Source organism: Sinocyclocheilus grahami, unplaced genomic scaffold (genome assembly GCF_001515645.1).
Source record: "Sinocyclocheilus grahami isolate Dianchi unplaced genomic scaffold, SAMN03320097.WGS_v1.1 scaffold18.1, whole genome shotgun sequence".
NCBI classification, from domain to species: Eukaryota; Metazoa; Chordata; class Actinopteri; order Cypriniformes; family Cyprinidae; genus Sinocyclocheilus; species Sinocyclocheilus grahami.
Window position 1 is genome coordinate 2,165,628 of NW_015505197.1, and position 19,632 is coordinate 2,185,259.

Below are 19,632 nucleotides of genomic sequence, written 5' to 3' on the forward strand. Positions count from 1 at the left end.
TGTAACATTAAAATATATTAAAGTGCACATAAACACACACAAAACTCAAGTACATATGGAGGGAGGGGTTCTTGCAGACCAATCACAGCGCTTGCGGTCTGCGTAGAATTGACGCGCTGTTAGATTTTTGGAGAGGTGCACGTCAGGCTACGGCATATGGGTGTGCATCTATGCGTAAGCTACGGCGTAGGTCCGACGCAGAAGTATAAATCAGCCTTAATGTGTAAAAACAATCCTCAGGCCTTTGGCGCCCTCTGCAGGCCTTTGTTGTAATGCATAATGTACATTAGCTCTATTGTTTATAATACATTATGTATTTTAACAATTTTGCTCAATAAAACCATATGATTTCTTGCTTTTCTTTATTTGAACTAATTATTATTTCCTCATTGCTATTATATATGTATTTTAAGTCATTTTAAAGGCTATTGTTCATTTACATCTATTTTTATTACCACAAAAAAATTATTTTAATTATAGAGCCCTATGAAATCCGTTTTATTTCCAAATTCAGTTGTTTTTTTTCCATTCTCATTTTTCTATACTCTGTTTTAATGGTTAAATAAAAAATTTTTTTATCAAAAAGCCTGTCTAATTAATTGAGTTTTACAGTTTTATCAGTAGTTTTTTTTTTTTAGTTTTTATTCTGTTTTCCATTATTTTCTGGATTGCATTTTAATGGTTCCATTCATTTTTAATATTCAAAAGCATTTCCAATTAATTGATTTTATAAATTTTTTTTTAAAAAAGCATTCAGAAATACTGCACATTTACGTTTTTCTCCTAAATAAATTCTGTAAATACTCCTTTAAAAGTGTTTTTTGATTATAATTTTATTAGTAGTAGACTAGAACACATGGATATGTTGTCATTCTTGCAGTCTACTTTTTTGTGTGGGTAATTAATCGTTTAGATTGATCGATAAATTAGTCGATATGATTAATCGAAATAAAAAAGTCATTAGTGGCAGCCCTAATATTTTCCAATACACAATTGAGGCTATTGATGTCAAAACAAACTTCTGCAGGCCATGAGCTGTTCCTCATGGGAGCCAAATCTGTTCTGCTAGGTCACATGAGTTAACATAGTCTCAGACTGAAGTGCCTGAGTCATGTGACTAAACTTGTTGTTCAGAAAGGCCATTCATAAACATGTACGGTGAAATGTGAGAACTGAAGTGTAAACATGAGTCATCACCGCAGCACTGGAAGTAAATCTGTTTATATAGGATTTCCAATAGCATAATGTTGATTGTGATTAGCTTATTGTTTTATGGAACTGATTCGAAATGGTAAAATTAATGAGACAGAACATGTTCATACAAGACTGTTAAATACCTTTATATTCAGTCTTTCTAATCTCTGGGGCGTTGTTTCATTTTGTGTACTTGTCTGAAATTACATTGCCGTCATGCCGTTTTTATGAGTTGTTACTAGAGTTTCTAGGCACACAAAAATAGCATAAATAGTTGGAAATCTCTAGGTGGAGCCAAGCAGTATTGTTTGAAACGTCAGCTGAAAATCTCTGTGATGTGCTTGAGAGGTAGTGAATAATGTAAGGCGTGAGCTTCCATCTGAGCACTCGGTAAAAGACACACTGCGTATTAAAGCCCTTTAACGATTTGTGACCGTGTTACCCAGTGCATTGAACTCTGAAGCATCAAAAAAGAGGCGTCATGATGTGCTCGGGTACACAATTTTCAGTGTTGACCCTGTGGAGGTTTTACATAAAATGTCATTACAAATCAACATGAAATGGAAGAAAGACTGATTCTGTGTGTAATTAGATTCATAAGTTCGAATCAGGGTAACCCCGGTTAGTCTAAAAGTACACTGCAGTTCAAAGGTTTGAGATCGGTAAGAATTGTTTTTGAAGTATCTTATGATGACTAGAGCTGCATTTATTTGATAAAAAATAGTTAAATGGTATTATTATGAAATAATTGTACTATTTCAATTAACAGTTTTAATTTTTAATCCATTTTAATTATGTAATTTTAGTGATCCTTTACATGATCCTTCAGAAATCTTTCTAATATGCTGATTTGATGTTCAAGTAACATTTCGTATTACTTTTGAAAACAGTTGTGCTGATTACTATTTTTGTGGAAACCCTGATACAGTTTTTTAGGATTCTTTGATGAATAGACATTTTTAGAGGAGCAGCACTTATACGAAACAGTAATCTTGTGTAACATCTTTACGGTCTTGGTTCTGTAATAACTAATGTTTCCTGCAGTAGAAAGTACCATCACTCCTGTGCTATTGGTCCTTTGAGATCAGTATCCCTTAATAATCTGAAGCAGTCTAATGGCATAACACTTCAACACTATCATTTGAAATCCACATGAGAAAATACAGACTCGATGAGGAGAGGCCATCACGGTGCAGTTGCTTTAACAGTGATGGACTGCCTTGTGCTCCGCTCTGTATATAGATGAATGACTTATTGCTTATATTCTGCACCTTTGAGGTTTGAATAAGTGGCAAACGTGAAATACAATGTTCCCCGTGTTCCCCTGCAGGCCCAGCAGATGTTGTATGCATGTATGGAGAAGGTGGATGTTTCCAACACAGAGGGCTACGATCTCTTTCTCACCCAGCTCAAAGAAGGCCTGGAGAATACCTCACATGAGACGGCGGCCAATCACAAAGTGGCAAAGGTGAGTCTAACAGGAAGGTGAATGCATCATTCATAAGTCATCTCACTGTTCTAATCATTATAATGTTTTTGTAACCACAGAGTATAATAATATCTTACAATTGCGATTGTATGTATCTATTTTTTTTTAACATGTCTAATAATTTGACGTTATAGCTCACAAATGTGACTTTATAGCACACAATTAAAACTATCTCACAATGCACCTTCAGTTACGTCTTTAAAGCTACAACTGTAATTTTATTTCTCGGAATTGATTTTTTTATTTTATATCTTCTGGGCATCATTTTTTTGCAATTTTATACATTTGGGATATCATATTTTACAATTAAGTCTTATATATTTCACAATTGCATTTTTTTGTGAGAAGATATTTCACAAATACAACTTCATATCTTAATTCATTGTTGCTTAATTTCTGGCAATTGTGACGTTATTTCCTAATTACAGCTTCATTGCTTAGTTACCTTTTTTTAATCTGAAGCAGAAACGGACTTCCATAGAAAACATATTCTGTCCTATCAAGAATTTTTCAAATGTATTCATATTCTTAAAGTGCTCTTCAGGCACAGGACTGGTTGTCTCTTTGACACAAACACACACGCTGGTAGTATTGGCCATTCATTCATTATTGTGCAGTGCTGGGATTTGGCGTCATGTTTCAGTGCTGCAGAGCTTCTGGCAAGCTTCTTTTCCTTTCTTGAATTTGTGGGTCCCATAAAGTTGGATTAAAACCTTGTGGCACAGTGTGTGTGGTGCATGTTTGCTGATGTAATGCACTCTGACTGTGTGTGTGTTTGTTAATAAGCAAAAATAGTTGAGTCATGTAGCATTACAGAGTATAGATTATTCATGAGACACATCCTCACAGTGACTGATCTGTGCAGACACACGCAGGCTGTATTGAACAGCGGTGCGGCAGAGCTCTGAGGTGTATCAGTAGCCCTGCAGTAACAGGAGGATGATCAAAGACTCCCACTAATGCAGCTGTGCCAGTGAAATCTGTCAAAGCTGAGGTCCATCTTAAGACTCCCTCTGTCTTTATATATACTGTCACGACTGCTACTGTAAAAATGCAAAGTGAAGAGCAGAGAGAAACACTCAGTTTAAAGAGTAACACATTATTAGATGTGACAGGATTCTCTGCAGCACAAATTTACTAAACGGATTGCTTCCAATTTTTTCCCTCTCAAGTGCCATTTTGTTCCCCTTCAAGAGTAATTTTTAGTTTCAAAGTGTTCTTTTGGTATAATAATCGGCAGAATAGTTTTACATAAATTTAATAAAAAATAAATAAATAAATAGAAATATTGTGCCAGTAATAATAAAAAACAATAGCAATAAACAGTATACAACAAATATAAAAATAATTGCAAATTAAATAAATAAACTACAAAATAAAGTAAAATGCAATAAAAAAGTGTATTAATTGTTTGTAAAATTAAATTAACTATTTAAAAATTTGTAAAAATAATGTGCTAGTAATAATACAATAACAGTACCAATTTAAGCTCTCATTGCTGCAGGCTCTACCAGATGCAAGCATGTGGACAGAGAGCAGAGATTTCTTTAGTCTTTTGTGTATAGTACATACAGATTGCATCTGTGTAATGAGAAAACAAGAGCATCGGTTATCACACTGGGAGTCTTCGGCTCCTTTATTTACATGGTGCGTTTATAAGGACCTCTCATAAATGCTGATCTAGGATCTGTTTTCTGTACATGAGTCATATTCATCTAGATTGGAGGAACAAAACTGATCCTAAATCAGCACTCTCTTTGTGAGTCTCTAAATAAATGGGCCTCTGCAGTTAATAATGATGGCATGTTTCTCCCCTGCGTCCTCCAAGCTATCAGCATATTACTGCAGTCCTGTTAATCAGTTTCGCAGTGGACCACGGCATCAGTCCCATGTGGTTAAAAAAATTAAAGTAAGTGCAATGTTCCCATGTGTAGTCATCCAGGCACCCTTTTTTCTGTAATTTGGGAGACAACCAGATTGCACTGGTGTAACAATGGGCGTCAGCTATGGTGATCGATTTCTCTCTCCGCCCTCCATTGACCCCTGTCAGGCCACTGCACCGGGTTCTGGAACTTTCCTGGCTCTTTGAAAGAGCACCGATTGTGTATCAGGTTATTTCATGTTTGAACATTGGAAGTTTTTCTAAATGAGAGGGAAAGTTCAAATAAGCCAGGATTGTTGTGAACAAGCTTGTTTAGACTTGTTCAGACATTTCAGTTTAAAAAAATATTGAAACACTTGGCCTGAAATGAGGCAGCTGAACTTAGAAAATCCTCAAGTATTTGCAGCTCTTACAAGCTCCTATAAAAGATGTAGGCCTATTATTAACACCATCTTGCATGCCTTCCTGCTGTGAATGCTGTTGAAATTTAATGTTACCCTACATCTTTCTCACTTTCCAGTGGGCAACCGTGACCTTCCATCTCCCTCATCATGTGCTAAAGGTGGTAACGAGTGCCATCGTGAATGAGTTGAAAAAGTTGAATCAGAATGTTGCAGCCCTGACGGTCGCCTCTTCGGTCATGGACAGACTCTCCTACCTCTTACCAAGTGGCAGGCCAGAGCTGGGTGTTGGACCAGGGCGCTCTGTAGACAGGTAACTACTCAAGACAAGGCACTTCAGTGTTTGTTGAATTATTTTTGATAGCATAACAGCATTCAGAATTGTAAATTATACCTCAAATAGTGCAGCTTGAGAATTGTGCTATTACTTTTCCATTTCCATTTGCCATTTGCGGACAGTGGGTGAAAAAATTAAAGACTTTTATGTTGATGAATGGACCCAAGTCATATCTGGAAACCAGTACATGATTGAGATTTGGAGTATAGGGTAATTTGGCTTGGTCCATTATGGAAAAACTGTTAAAAACACCCAGCACACCTTACATAACCATACTAAAACACACTGAAAAACATTCAGAACACCTTATATTTGTGGTGGCAGCATGTGCAAGCACCGCTCAGATTTTCTACAGAAAGTGTAAAAAACTAGTTTAAATTTGAGGATGTAGACTGATTTGAAGTACTGTTTGTGCCTCTTTACCACCAAAGATTGTTTGACTTAAGAGTGCATGTGTGATATTTGCAGGTCTTTGATGTACAGTGAAGCTAACAGGAGAGAGACGTTCACATCCTGGCCTCATACTGGCTACAGGTGGGCTCAGCCTGATCCCATGTCCCAGGCAGGCTTTTATCACCAGGTTTGTCTCATCACCATGTCAATGATTCTTTCCAAATTGACTGCCACCTTTAAATTTTGCCCTGGCTTTCTCTGCTAAGGTCCTCTTCGCTTTGCTTGCCATGTGGTTTTTTTTTTTTCGCTGTTTGAATGATTCCTCTTGATGGCCACTGACTTATTGTGAAAGCCTGTTTGTATCACTATTGAAAGGGATATCATTTTGAACAGACATGAACTGGGTCAACAACAATGAAAAAATTTTCAGGCCATTAGGTTTCACTTTTAGTTTTATTATAATATTAGGGAATTCCCGATGATGCTCTGGTACATGATGTATTGTCTCTACTTGAGTCACCATGCATGCCAAGGAGGGTTGAGCTGCGCTGGTAACCAAGGAGACCACACTACTCCTCTTACCCTGTTGTCATGCCAACCGAACAGAGCGAAGGGAGAACAGTGCCTCTGTGTTGTGGATGAAAGGGTGATGCCACAGCAAAGGGACATTCTGCGAAACAGGAAAACATGATTAATTATGAACTGAAATGTATTTTAAGGTTTGCCCTGACCGTCTAGGTGGACTTTAATCTTTTTAAACTGTTATACCAAATGTATTGGTTTAAGTTAAGGAGTCTTTCATGTAAAGACTTGTGCTAATGCAACATGTTGAAGAGCAGATCAAATTTGGTTCCCGCATACAGAAATTTGAAAGTGCTTATCAGAGCATTCATTCGGGTCATTCTTTGACTTTTGCTTCTGGGTATTGCATTTATAGTGTGATATAATGTGTCGTCTTTGTCCTCTTGTATCAGGTCTTTGAACATCTCTTTGCACTGTGGATGGTGCTAACAGCTCTGTCTTCTTCCTTCTAGCCTGCATCCACAGGTGATGACCGGGCCATGTGCTTCACCTGCAGCGTGTGTTTAGTGTGCTGGGAACCTACAGATGAGCCCTGGTGAGAAGCACCCCAATAAAACACGGCTGCAATGTCTCACTCACTCTCACATGAACCATAATGAAGGCCTTCCTATTGCTATTAACCATTCCGATAAAACATCTGATACTTTTTTAGGTCTGAGCATGAGCGCCACTCGCCCAACTGTCCGTTCGTGAAAGGGGAGCACACCCAAAACGTTCCGCTATCCGTCACCTTGGCCACCAGCCCAGCCCAGTTTCCCAGTGCAGATGGTTCAGATAAAATCGTGTGCTATGGGTTTGGTAGCTGCCCTCATTTCCTTGCTACGGCAACCAAAAGGGGGAAGATTTGCATCTGGGATGTTTTGAAGCTTATGAAGGTTTGTTGTTCATCACTATGTTTATCACTCTCTAAAGTGGATGAGAAAGACACAGTACACCTAAATCTCTGTGCTCTGTCTCAACGTTTTTCTCACTTGTGCAGGTGCATTTAAAGTTTGAGGTGAACCCATATGACCCAGCTATCTTGAGGCAGCTGATCCTGTCCAGCAGTGAGCAGCAGAGTCTCACAGGCACAGAATCACGAAGGCCCACACTCTCCTGGCTAGAGGAGGCCACCTGCTGCTCTGACTTACCCAAACTAGAGGGGGACAGGTTCTAAACCTACTTATACACACTTGTGGCAAATTATTTTAAGATGTCTTCCTCTGTTATTGTGTTTATTGAACATTTCCTGTGTTTTTGTTCCTAGTGATGACCAGATAGAGGACTCGGACAGCGAAGAGCATTCCAGATCAGAGTCGGTCACAGGTAAAAAGTAGAAAATGTATTTTCATGTATTAATAAAGTTTATTCAACACTTAATTTTCATATCTGCACTCAGTGTTGTCAATAAACGCATTATTTATCGTTCTCCTGCTTTCCATATGTGTAGGCCCACTGGGTCAGAAAGAGACAATGGAGGTGAGTTTGGGAGTCACGGCTCTCAGTGTCCTACAGCAGCCTGAGAAGTTGCAGTGGGAGGTGGTGGCCAGTGTGCTGGAGGACACCGTTAAAGACCTGGAGGAGCTGGGGGCCAACCCCCCGCACTCACTGGGCCCCCCAAAAGCTGACAAGGCTAAGGAGAGGCCAGCCGAGCACCACAACATTCCCTTCCCCTGCCTGCTGGCCGGCGGACTGCTAAGCTACAGGTCAGCAGCTAGTTCTCCACTAGGTCCCCCTCCGTCTCGACGCTCCATGGATAGCCCAGTAAGGACTGCTGCCCCTGAGGGGCTTGCTCTGGACCAGGGTCCCATGGAGATCGGGTCCTGTAATCTCCCCACAGACCTGGGCTCCCCAAACCTACCACCAGCCACCCCTGCGCATAGGACTATGCCTGTACTACTCCTGTACAGCATCAAGGAAGCAGATGAGAAGTCTTCAGGGAAGATGTTCACCCAGATGAACAACCTGATGAGCAAAGGGCTTCACGAGGAGGGCTTCACTGTCCCGCAGATTATCGAGATGGAGTTTGACTCGCATGAGCAGCTGCTGCTGCAGGACCCTCCCATCACATATATCCAGCAGTTTGCTGATGCGGCAGCTGGGCTCGGACCTCTGGATGGGGAAAAGTGGAGCTCTCTGGCTCCACGGCCGGGCTCTCTGGTGCAGTGCTTGCGGTTGCCAAAAGCATTGGAGGAAGAGAACCTGTACGTTGACTCAATCACGCCCTGCAGCGATGGATTACACTTGTTAGTTGGTCTTCAACCGTGCTCCGTAGAGTCCCTTAGCGCTATCAATCAAGTGGAGGTGTTAAACACACTTAACCGTCTGCATTCGGCCCTCTGTGGCCATCGCAAAGGACAGACACTGGCCAATGGCCATGACGCCCACTCGGGCTCCTCTCCTCCACAGACCCCTCTCATCCTGCCCCCTCATGACCAGCAGCAGCCCCATACTTCCAGACCTCTAGGGGCCAGTGGTGGTGGTGGCGGATACCTTGCACTCTATAAATTGAATTACTACACCCGCATTGTGACCCTGGAGGAAGAACCAGTGAAGGTGCAGCAGATTCGTGACCCACGGGATGCTGTCACTTCTCTCCTCCTCCTGCCGCCAGATGTGCTGGATGGCAGAGAGGATGATGGAGAGGAAACGTCTGAGGAGTCGACACCTTCAGGGCTCAAAAATGGCACAGGGATGGTTGCATCTGCAGTGACAGCTGGCCCAAGCATGGGAACTGCCGCTGGGAAGGAGAAGAGAGGAGAGGTGGCTGGACTTGGACACCTGGTGGTGACTACACAGGCGGGTTACATCATGATTCTAGACTTGTCCACCCTAGAGGTGCTGGCCAAGGTGGAGCCACCCAAGAAAGATGGGACAGAGGAGGTGGACCCCTTTGTCTCTGTTACCTACTGCTCAGGCACTGACCGGCTGTGTGCCTGCACAAAAGGTAAGCAAGTTATTGACATTTATTTGCGCTTCAACTTATTACTGGCTTCTTCATGTGTTGTTCACCAACAAGGAGATGTGAGGCGTGGAAGTTCACTGTTTCTTTCAGTTTAGCTTGCTGCCCACACATACCTCATCGCTATGGTAACCAGTAAGGTTCTCATTAACCATAGTGAGCTCAACCGACTCATAAATATGGCCGCTGTGTCGCTTGCATCCATGAGAAGTGACCTTGGGGAGTCAAGGATTGCCACTACTGGTTTTATGATTTGTATTGCCCTTTTTACTGGCTGAATTAAAATTAAGCACAGTAGTAAGGTTTATGAATCTGTTGCTCTGGTCTATTAATGCCAGATTTGCTATTGTGTGTTTTTGAGAATGCATTTTAAATATAATTTATTCATGTGATGGTAAAGCTGAATTTTCAGTAGTCATTACTCTAGACTTCAGTGTCACATGATGCTTCATAAATCATTCTAATATGCTGATTTGCTGCTCAAGAAAAAAATATTATCACATCTATTAGAAAAGGGGAGAATAGGGGAATTCCACCCCTGCCTTTCACTTTTGTTTTTTTTGGCTGTCCGTCACTGTATTTGTTAATGAGTAGTTTGATTAAGACTAAAATCACTGTTAATATAAGACGTACTTGCAGTTAGCGAGCTGAACAAGCCTTTTAACCCTAAGTATGATGTGCCTACCATCCTTGATATGCATATGAATAAATAAATTGTGTGGTTTGTTGATGAAGGTGTGCCAGTACGTTTTTTTTTTATTTAATTTTTTTTTTATATATGAAGGTATTTGACCATTTAGTGTTCACTTGATGGCAAGTCACTTGATGCAATTATTTAAATGTCATTCAAAGTTAATTTCTGAAGCTTGAGCACTCGGCCAAATAAGTTTTTTGTTTCCCTATATGAAGGTGGAGAGCTTCATTTCCTTCAAATTGGAGGTGTGTGTGATGATATCGATGACGCCGACATTTTTGTCGACGGCCCCCTGTCTAATAGGGCAGAGCAACTACTGGACGGAGCAAAGCCCACATCAAATCCTTCAAGCCCAGGTATCACAGGTGAGTGACACATGAAAGCACATTAAACTTGGTGTGTTTTGTGTCTGTCCGACATAAAGCAGGGGATAAAATGGTTTATTTCATTTGCAACTTCAGCTACCTCACATCAAAGCCTTAAGAAATCAGTTGGTCCTGCTGAATTGGATTTTGTGTATTTAAAACCGCCCATGTGAGCTTTCTGGGAAATGTTCCTCTCTGTGTTCTTCTTTATTCATTGTGTCATCTGATGTTGCATTTTCTCTCTGTGTACATCTCACTAGCAGTAAAATGGTGGTTTGCTTCATACTTGTAGAAGTGTTCAGTATAGTAAGCGGTGTCTCTTTTGGCAGGAGTTGACCTCCTAGTGGACCAGCCATTGACCGTAGAAAGACTTTCATCTCTGGTGGAACTAACACGTTTTGAAACGCTGACGCCACGCTTCTCGGCAACAGTGCCCCCTTGCTGGGTGGAGGTGCAGCAAGAACAGCAGCAAAGGCGGCATCCGCAACACCTTCACCAGCAACATCACGGTGATGCTGCGCAACACACACGCACCTGGAAACTACAGAGTGACAGGTGTGCATTCACAAACAGCCTACACTGTCCCTCATACAGCATACACCCAAGTACACACATGATCATGTATGTATGAAAACAGTTGTAGTTAACTGAGAAACTTTTGGCATATTAGAGGTCACTGTACTATAAAACATGCTGTAAGTTTCAGAACTCAAAACTTTCTCGTTAGTCTAAAAACAGCTTATATTGAAGCCAATCTGCCAAAACGACAGGTTGTGGAATGTGCCACTTTATGACGTAATAGTGTGGCTAACTAAATACCACCACTGTTGAAGATCAACGCCTGCTTCTTCAGCACTGCCTGTTTAGCCCCGCCCACAGTTTCACGCATGTAGTTTAAATAACGAGAGAGGCAAACGCAAGTCTACGCAGAAATCAAAAGATAAAGATGGATCGAAGACAACAAGATGCTGTTCATTGCCAAGTTATGGAAAAACACAGCCTTCCTTCTGATCCCAACATTGGGAAAGAATGGATGAATTTTATTTTTAATGAAGTTGCAGGCCATGTCAGTAAGAACTTGGTCCTTTGTTCACTTCATTTTACCGCGGATTCGTTTACAAACAAGGCACAATTCGACGCAGGATTTTCAGAAAGACTGAATCTAAAAGACGTTTTTTGGTCACTATTGCTTTGTCTGTTATTACAGATCGTTTGATATGTACTGTGTATTTATGCTTTTTTTAACCTAAATCATAGCAGCGCCCATCCATGAAGGATGTAGGCTGTCAAACATACACAACTATTAGCCAATCATAGCAGTGGGTGTTTACTTCCGAGTCTAGAATCCGCCACGCCTATTCAAACAGAGCGTTCCAATGAAGGGGGTCAAAACAGGACAGAAAATAGCCTATTACTTCTAAATTATGATGTTTTTTGATGTAAAAATCTTGATTACATTATTAGTAGACTGCAGAGAACAGTACAAAATAATAAAAAAGGCAGTTCATGACCCCTTTAAAATCACACATACATACATATATTTATTTATATAGCAGTTGTTTCTGGTCCTCAAATCTGATTGGCTGAGAGGTTTTTTCAGCTATGTGTTGTTCTTCTAGTATCTCACACACAAATAGATCAAATATAAATATTGTGTAATATCTCTCTCTCAGCTCCAGTTGGGACGAGCACGTGTTCGAGCTGGTCTTGCCCAAAGCCTGCATGGTTGGACATGTGGACTTCAAGTTTGTGCTAAACAGCAGTATTACTAACATCCCACAAATCCAGGTCACACTGCTGAAGAACAAAGCACCAGGCCTGGGCAAAGTGAATGGTGAGTCAGTCTTAAGCAGAAAAAGATACCTTAGATTCCGTGGGCTAGTTTGGTCCGATTTTTTTCCCCAAATTAATTTTTGTTGTGTAACGCTTTGTACTGCAGAGACAGCAGTGGACAGGCAGATTGTTTTCCCCTTGTCTCATGTCCTGCACTCAAATGGAGAGAAGAATGGACAATCTCACCTGCACGATTTCTCAGAGGACATCCAGTTCATGGACATCGAGGAGGCGCCAGGTAAGAGTCCTGATGATTAAGCCATCTTGACCACCTGAAAACGTTCACCTGTTATGCTAACATCTGTCAGCATTTTTTAATAATACGTCTCTATCTGTCTCAGGCTCCAGGCTGTGTCCGTTCCTGCAGGAGCACAAAGATGATATCTTGTGTGGGCCGGTGTGGTTGTCCAGTGGACTGGATCTGTCTGGACACGCAGGGATGCTGAGTCTTACAAGTCCCAAACTCCTCAAAGGTTTGCCCCCAACAGTGTGCCAGTAAACTAACAGTGAAGAAACACAGCTATGAACAAGTGCAGAGCTGCGTACAGTATTTAACTGGCATGAATATGCAGCATAAAAAATACTGATTGTACCTTTAAATAAAGTAATTTAGGTGTTAGTAAATGAGATGTAATTATGCACATTAAAACTGATGGCATAGTCCTGAATTCTGTTGTAAATCTCTCTTATGTTTAGAACAAATGAAATCGTCATTTTCCTTTTCATTCCCCTTTCTAGGCATGGCAGGGGGAAAATATCGTTCGTTCTTGGTGCACATTAAAGCAGTGAATGATAAAGGTCTGGATGAGAGCTTGAGGCCGGTGGTGCGGATGCCCTCAGCCAAACCTCACAGTAGTAAAGCTCACTCGCTCTCATCCCTGCTGCAGAGGGCTCAGGCCACAAAGGTACAGTACAAACACTGACTTGAACTGTAATTGACTTTTTTGCTTTTTTTAAACTAAAGCGTGTAATCCTTGGTGTTTGTTCAAGCGTTTTCAAAACACTAATTTCTGCAAACACTGACGTCATAGCTTTGAGTGCTGGTTTGTGGGTGAGATTCAGTTGTCTAACTACTATACAGACCTCTGGTGGCTGTGTAGCTGCATTGCTTCATAAAAGATATAACTCTTCACTTGATCTGTGTTTTTTGCATGGAGGTAAAGGCCAAATGATGACAGTTATAATTTTCATAAAATCGCTCTCCTTTTCAGGAAAAGGCCTCCACGTCTAAAGCTGATCCTCAGTCTACCCCTAAAAAGCCTGATAACCTGCGGGGCTGTGACTTGCTCCAGGAAGTGTCTGTCACAGTTAGGAGATTTAGGAAAACGTCTGTACCAAAAGAACGGTAAGAGATACATGTACTATACACTACCATTCACAAGTTTGAAGTTGGTAAGATTTTTAGTGTTCTGTCTCTTATGCTCCCCAAAGCTGCATTTGTTTGGTCAAAAATACAGTAAAAACTGTTCTGATATATTACAAATAACTGTTTTCTGTTTTTAAATATTTTAATATATAATTAATTCCTGTGAAGGCAAAGCATAATTTCCAGCAGCCATTACCCCAGTCTTCAGTGCCACATGATCCTTCAGAAATCATTCTAATATGCTGATTTGGTGCTCAAGTTTCTTATTATCAATGTTGAATAGCAGTAGATCTGCTTAATATTTTTGTGGTGACTGATACATTTTTTTCTGGAATCCCTGAATAGAAAGTTCAACAGAACAGCATTTGAAAAAAAAAAAAAAAAAAATTCTTGTTAAAATAAAAGTGTCTCTGTTGTCAGTTTTGATCACTTTAATGCATTCTTGTTGAATAAATATATACATTTCCTTTAAAAAAAAATCTTACTGACACTCAAGTGTTTGAACGGTAGTGTATGTATGTGATAGTTTGCACATTAGGAAAGCAATTATTACCCTGTTTCAGTGATGCATTTTAAGGAATACAACAGCCAGTCCATTGTCTGAATGTGCTGTCTGTCTGCTTTTATTTCCCAGAGTGCAACGCTGTGCAATGCTTCAGTTTCCTGAGCTCCATGAAAAGCTGCTAAGAGGTTTGTGTAAGCGTGGAGAAGACGGGCAGAGTTCAGAACACTGTCAGAGTCTCATTTTGGACATCCTCTGCTGGCTGGCAGGGGTTTACTCCAACGGACCCTGCAGGTGAGGCTTCACTGTGCGTCTGCATTTTTAGTCTTTCAGTTTTATCTTTTGCCTCTTTTAATGAATTTTATAATCCTTTGTCCTTTAGTTTGAGAGAGGGAAAGGAGGGGCTTTTGACTAAAACTAGGAGACGGCTGACAGACATCATCAGGGCATGTTTCTTTGAGGCTGGACGCAGTATAGCTCATAAATGCTCTCGCTTTCTTGCACTTTGTATTAGGTGAGTTTGCAGCCTCACTATTTTCTGATCTTCAGTCTTATTATAGTCTCATTGTAGAACTGATGAACTGGACTGTCCAGTTAACGTGCAGATACAGTGGTGTCTTGTTCATTAAGCTTAATGGATAAATGTCTTTCACATTTTAGTACCGGTAAAGGAGACCCCGGTCAGCAGGGTTTTGGCCAGGCTCTGTTTAAAGCTCTTCTGGATAATATGCCTTATTTGCCTGCTGCTGCCACAGGAGGTAATTTATTTAATATATGCCTTATTTGCCTGCTGCTGCCACAGGAGGTAATTTTTTTTATAGTTGTAAATGTATAGTGCCTTTTAATATTTGTTATGTGATGAGACTGTTTCGTTCCAAAAATTTAAACTATTTATTAAACAATACTTAAAGTATTAACTTCTTAAGTATTAAAAAAACTTATACTTATTTCATTTAAAATGTTAAAACGCTTGTGTTCCTGTCTTTCTTTGTCCTTCAGGATCTGTCTTTTGGTACTTTGTCCTGTTAAATTATGTGAAAGATGAGGACCTGGCCGGCTGCAGTACCTCTTGCGCCTCTCTGCTCACTGCTGTCTCTCGGCAGCTGCAAGACCGCCTGACTCCACTTGAGGCGCTGTTGCAGACCAGGTCAGCTTTATTTATTTGTTCAAAAAAGCTTTTTCTGAGCATGTAGAAGTGATCGTTTTAAGGAAATGAAATTTTGTCATGGTCATCTCTGTTCAGATATGGTCTGTATGGGTCTCCATTTGACCCAGTACTGTTTGACCTGGAGGTGAGCGGGTCTTCCTGTAAGAATGCCTACAACAGCAGCATTGGGGTCCAGTCGGATGAGATTGACTTGTCCGATATTCTCTCAGGTGTGCCAATGCATTCTTCCCTCATGCACTTACATTCATCAATAAATATAAAAATTGGAAAGACAAACATTTAATGGTTTTTGGGTCTAATGTCAGGTAATGGGAAGGTGAACAGCAGTGGGGCGGCAGAGGGCAGTTTTACTGCTCTAACCGGCCTGCTGGAGGTCGAACCGCTGCACTTTACTTGCGTCTCCACCAGTGATGGCACCAGGGTTGAGAGGGATGATGCAAGTATGTTCACCGGTATATATCCCACTTTCCTTTTCCTCTTTCACATCTTGTTTATTTTACCACTAACTGTGTGTCATCATGGACCTCATCTTTTAAGGTGTGGTCACTTGCTGAAACTAGTGTAGCATGAAGCACAGCTCACACAAATCTCACTTTCAAACCAAGCAGCCAAGCAAGCAACTCCTGAAATCTGTAAAAACTTTTTGACAGTCATGTGAAACTTGATCTGATTTCTATTTAAATTATTGAATTTTGCATGAAAAATTTTGCTGAGCACCAGTAAATGTGACTGCACCTTTAGTGTTAAAGCCTGTTTCCCTTTACGATCTTCTACAGTGAGCACCTTTGGTGTGACACCCACAATGACAGGGCTGTCTGCTGGGACGGTTGGTGAGGCGTCAACGGCCCTTAGCTCAGCTGCACAGGTGGCCCTGCAGTCTCTGTCTCATGCAATGGTGTCTGCCGAACAGCAGCTTCAAGTTCTTCAGGAGAAGCAGCAACAGCTTCTAAAACTCCAGCAGCAGGTCATACATGAATACATTCTTTATTCATTTTAATCTTGATGTCTCGATTAATTCAGTACTTTATGACTGTATGTAATTGGTTATCTCTTGAAACAGAAGGCGAAGCTGGAGGCCAAACTTCACCAAACCACCTCAGCGGCAGCCACCGCAGCATCAGGCATTGTCAACTCTGTGCCATCCAACCCGTCCTCTGCCCCAGGCTTCTTCATCCACCCCTCTGACGTCATCCCGCCCACCCCTAAAACTACACCGCTTTTCATGACGCCTCCTCTCACCCCACCGAATGAGGCCGTGTCTGCGGCTATTAGTGTGGAACTGGCTCAGCTCTTCCCAGGATCTGTCATTGATCCTCCACCTGTGAACCTTTCAGCACAGAATAAAAACACACAGAAAGCCAAACCAGTAAGTTTTGAAAACCTCCTTGTGCTTGTATATTCGTACTGTTTAAATGATTATTATTATTATTGTTATTTATCAAATATCCTCCAAAATTGATGTTGTGGCAAATTTGAGCACAGTAGCAGAGGCTAGTTGGTAATGTAGCATAAATGTGTTATTTTCCTGTAAGGGGTTGTGTTGTTTATTTACTTTCTGTAGTTAAACTTGTGGGTTGCGTTCAGCTAATGTGTATGTATGTGTGTGTGTGTTGTCATTGCAGAACCCCATAGGAAGTGGCCTGGCATTGGCAATCTCACAGGCCTCTCACTTTCTACAACCTCCACCACACCAGTCCATAATAATCGAACGAATGCATTCAGGTACTTGCCACTTCAGCCCTCACACTAGAGCAGTGGTTCTCAACCTTGTGGCCCTCTAAGGGGTCCCAGAAAACTTCCAAGGGAATTGGAAGGATGACTTAACTTTTTTTCATTATATTATACAAAATCTATCATTTGCTTTGGCTATATGTTTTGGTGTACATATTTGGATCGTGTGATCTTTGAAGTAAAGACAATGTCTTTTCTCTGTAGGTGCAAGACGGTTTGTGACTCTAGATTTCGGCCGACCGGTGTTGCTGACGGATGCACTAATCCCCACATGTGCTGACTTGGCCTCCCTTTCCATCGACATTTGGACTCTTGGGGAGGAGGTGGATGGGAGGCGACTCGTGGTCGCCACAGATATCAGCACACACTCGCTGATTCTGCATGACTTGCTGCCACCTCCCGTCTGCAGATTCATGAAGGTTTATACACGTTTATCATAATCAAATGTGTACAGGGCTCATAGCAGTTTGTTTTCTGTGAGCTTTAATGCAGAGAATATCATTGTTATATTGAGATCACTGTCACGCATTCTGTGCCCCTCCCCCAGATCACTGTGATTGGTCGATATGGCAGCACTAATGCCCGGGCTAAAATCCCATTGGGTTTTTATTATGGCCACACCTATATCCTGCCATGGGAAAGTGAACTGAAGCTGATGCATGATCCTCTGAGGGGAGAGAGCGAAGCTGCCAGTCAGCCAGATCTGGATCAACATTTGTCAATGATGGTGGCCCTACAGGAAGACATTCAGTGCAGGTCAGTGAGGCTGCAAATTCAGAATTTTAAATGAGCTACTATTCACTACAATTCAACATTTAGGGTGAGAGTTTAATTTTTTTTTAAAATTAAGGAAATTCTTTTCTTCAGCAGGAACATGTTAAGTTGAACAAAAGTGACAGTAAAGACATATAATGTTACACAAAAATAAATTTCACTGTTCTTTTAAACTTTCTATTCATCAAAGAATCCTGAGAAAAAAGAATATCACGGTTTCCACAAAAATATTATGTAGAAAAACTGTTCTGAAAATTCAGCTTTGCCATCACAGGAATAAATCATATTTTTAAACATATTAGAATAGAAAACACTTATTTTAAATGTTTATTTTAAATTATGCAGCCTTGGTGAACATAAGAGACAATTTTTCAAAAATATAAAAAAAATCTTACGAACCCCAAACTTTTGAATGGTCATGTATTTATAATTACACTGTAGTAAGTGCTAATAATTAAAAGATTTCGTTAAAATTTTTAATGCAAGTTTTCATTTTGCACAAATGGTATAGGTGGAATTTATGCTGTATTAAATATGCTAATCTCTTATAGGTATAATCTGGCCTGTCATCGACTTGAGACACTACTTCAGAACATTGACCTGCCACCTCTTAACAGTGCTAATAATGCACAGTACTTCCTGCGCAAGCCCGATAAAGCCGTTGAGGAGGATTCCCGTGTTTTCTCGGCCTACCAAGACTGCATTCAGCTCCAGCTGCAGCTCAACCTAGCACACCACGCTGTCCAGAGGTTGCGTGTATCTCTGGGAGCCACCCGGAAACACCTGCCTGAGAACTACGACCCCAGAGAGCTGGTCCAGAACTCTTCTACCGAGCAACTCCGAACTATCATCAGATACCTGTTGGACACGCTGCTCAGCCTGCTGCACTGCTGTAATGGTGAGGGAGTGACATTACATTTGAATTGACCTTATTCCAGTTCTTCAGTTTTAATGTCAGAATGAATGTTTCCCTCTCTCTTGCTCAGGTCACTCTGTGCCCTCAGTGTTGCAGAACACGTTTCACGCCCAGGCATGTGAGGAGCTCTTTAAACAGCTGTGCATCAGTGGAACTCCTAAGATCCGTCTGCATGCTGGTCTGCTGCTGGTGCAGCTGTGTGGAGGCGAGAGGTGGTGGGGCCAATTCTTGTCCAACGTCCTGCAGGAGCTCTACAACTCCGAGCAGCTGCTCATCTTCCCTCAGGACAGGTAACACAAGCAACACACTCTTGCAGAAGTTGTATAAAATTATCAGAACTATTCCCGAGGATACTCAGACTTCATGTTTATCCGTCTTGTCGTTTCCTCAGGGTATTTATGTTGCTGTCCTGTATTGGCCAAAGATCTTTGGGTAACAGTGGGGTTTTAGAGGGTTTGTTGAACCTTCTGGACACACTGTTATCGCCTCTGCAACAGACTAGCGCATCACAGCCCCGCAGGACAGAAGGTGTGTGTTTGAGAATGAGAATTGGGAATGTGCGTTTATGGTTATGTTACAGTTTTGTGTGTGTTTATAGGTGTGTTGGATATCCCCATGGTCAGCTGGGTGGTCATGCTGGTCTCTCGACTACTCGACTATGTGGCGAGTGTGGAAGATGAAGCCAGTGCAGCTAAGAAACCTCTGGGGTCTAAAGACAGAGAAAGATCCTTTACAGGTGAGATTATTAGACCTGGACAAGCATAAAAACTGAAAATCCAGTGTTTTGTATACACTACTCTCCACAAGTTTTGTGGTTGGTAAGCTTTTGATTTCTATTTTAATATCTAATCAAATGTAATTCTTTCTGTGATGGCAAAGCTGAATTTTCACCAGCCATTACTCAGGCTTCAGTGTCACATGATCCTTCAGAAATCATTCTGATATGTTTTCATCTGCCACTTTTCAGTTTAATATGGAAGTTCTAAGCGGCCATGCATTATTTTTATTTTCCCTTCTTGTTTTCTCGTTATATCGACATAACGAGAGTTGTTTTCTCGTTATAT

General features: G+C 41.1%; 1 protein-coding gene across 1 annotated transcript in view; it reads left to right on the forward strand.

Annotated features, from left to right (window-relative positions):
- LOC107553750 (baculoviral IAP repeat-containing protein 6-like) overlaps window positions 1–19,632 on the forward strand; it is an 81,330-nt gene that overhangs the window by 29,811 nt on the left and 31,887 nt on the right. Inside the window, exons 3-32 of the mRNA XM_016236065.1 lie at window positions 2,525–2,662; window positions 5,086–5,279; window positions 5,772–5,883; window positions 6,731–6,813; window positions 6,931–7,153; window positions 7,258–7,427; window positions 7,525–7,583; window positions 7,708–9,204; window positions 10,129–10,278; window positions 10,608–10,833; window positions 11,952–12,112; window positions 12,218–12,349; window positions 12,453–12,584; window positions 12,850–13,016; window positions 13,323–13,456; window positions 14,112–14,273; window positions 14,362–14,493; window positions 14,640–14,737; window positions 14,979–15,126; window positions 15,223–15,356; window positions 15,453–15,587; window positions 15,924–16,111; window positions 16,208–16,513; window positions 16,770–16,869; window positions 17,083–17,297; window positions 17,426–17,634; window positions 18,204–18,550; window positions 18,639–18,858; window positions 18,960–19,096; window positions 19,167–19,304. Of these exons, the coding sequence (XP_016091551.1) occupies window positions 2,525–2,662; window positions 5,086–5,279; window positions 5,772–5,883; window positions 6,731–6,813; window positions 6,931–7,153; window positions 7,258–7,427; window positions 7,525–7,583; window positions 7,708–9,204; window positions 10,129–10,278; window positions 10,608–10,833; window positions 11,952–12,112; window positions 12,218–12,349; window positions 12,453–12,584; window positions 12,850–13,016; window positions 13,323–13,456; window positions 14,112–14,273; window positions 14,362–14,493; window positions 14,640–14,737; window positions 14,979–15,126; window positions 15,223–15,356; window positions 15,453–15,587; window positions 15,924–16,111; window positions 16,208–16,513; window positions 16,770–16,869; window positions 17,083–17,297; window positions 17,426–17,634; window positions 18,204–18,550; window positions 18,639–18,858; window positions 18,960–19,096; window positions 19,167–19,304 (6,247 nt within the window). The remainder of the gene's footprint in view (window positions 1–2,524; window positions 2,663–5,085; window positions 5,280–5,771; window positions 5,884–6,730; window positions 6,814–6,930; window positions 7,154–7,257; window positions 7,428–7,524; window positions 7,584–7,707; window positions 9,205–10,128; window positions 10,279–10,607; window positions 10,834–11,951; window positions 12,113–12,217; window positions 12,350–12,452; window positions 12,585–12,849; window positions 13,017–13,322; window positions 13,457–14,111; window positions 14,274–14,361; window positions 14,494–14,639; window positions 14,738–14,978; window positions 15,127–15,222; window positions 15,357–15,452; window positions 15,588–15,923; window positions 16,112–16,207; window positions 16,514–16,769; window positions 16,870–17,082; window positions 17,298–17,425; window positions 17,635–18,203; window positions 18,551–18,638; window positions 18,859–18,959; window positions 19,097–19,166; window positions 19,305–19,632) is intronic.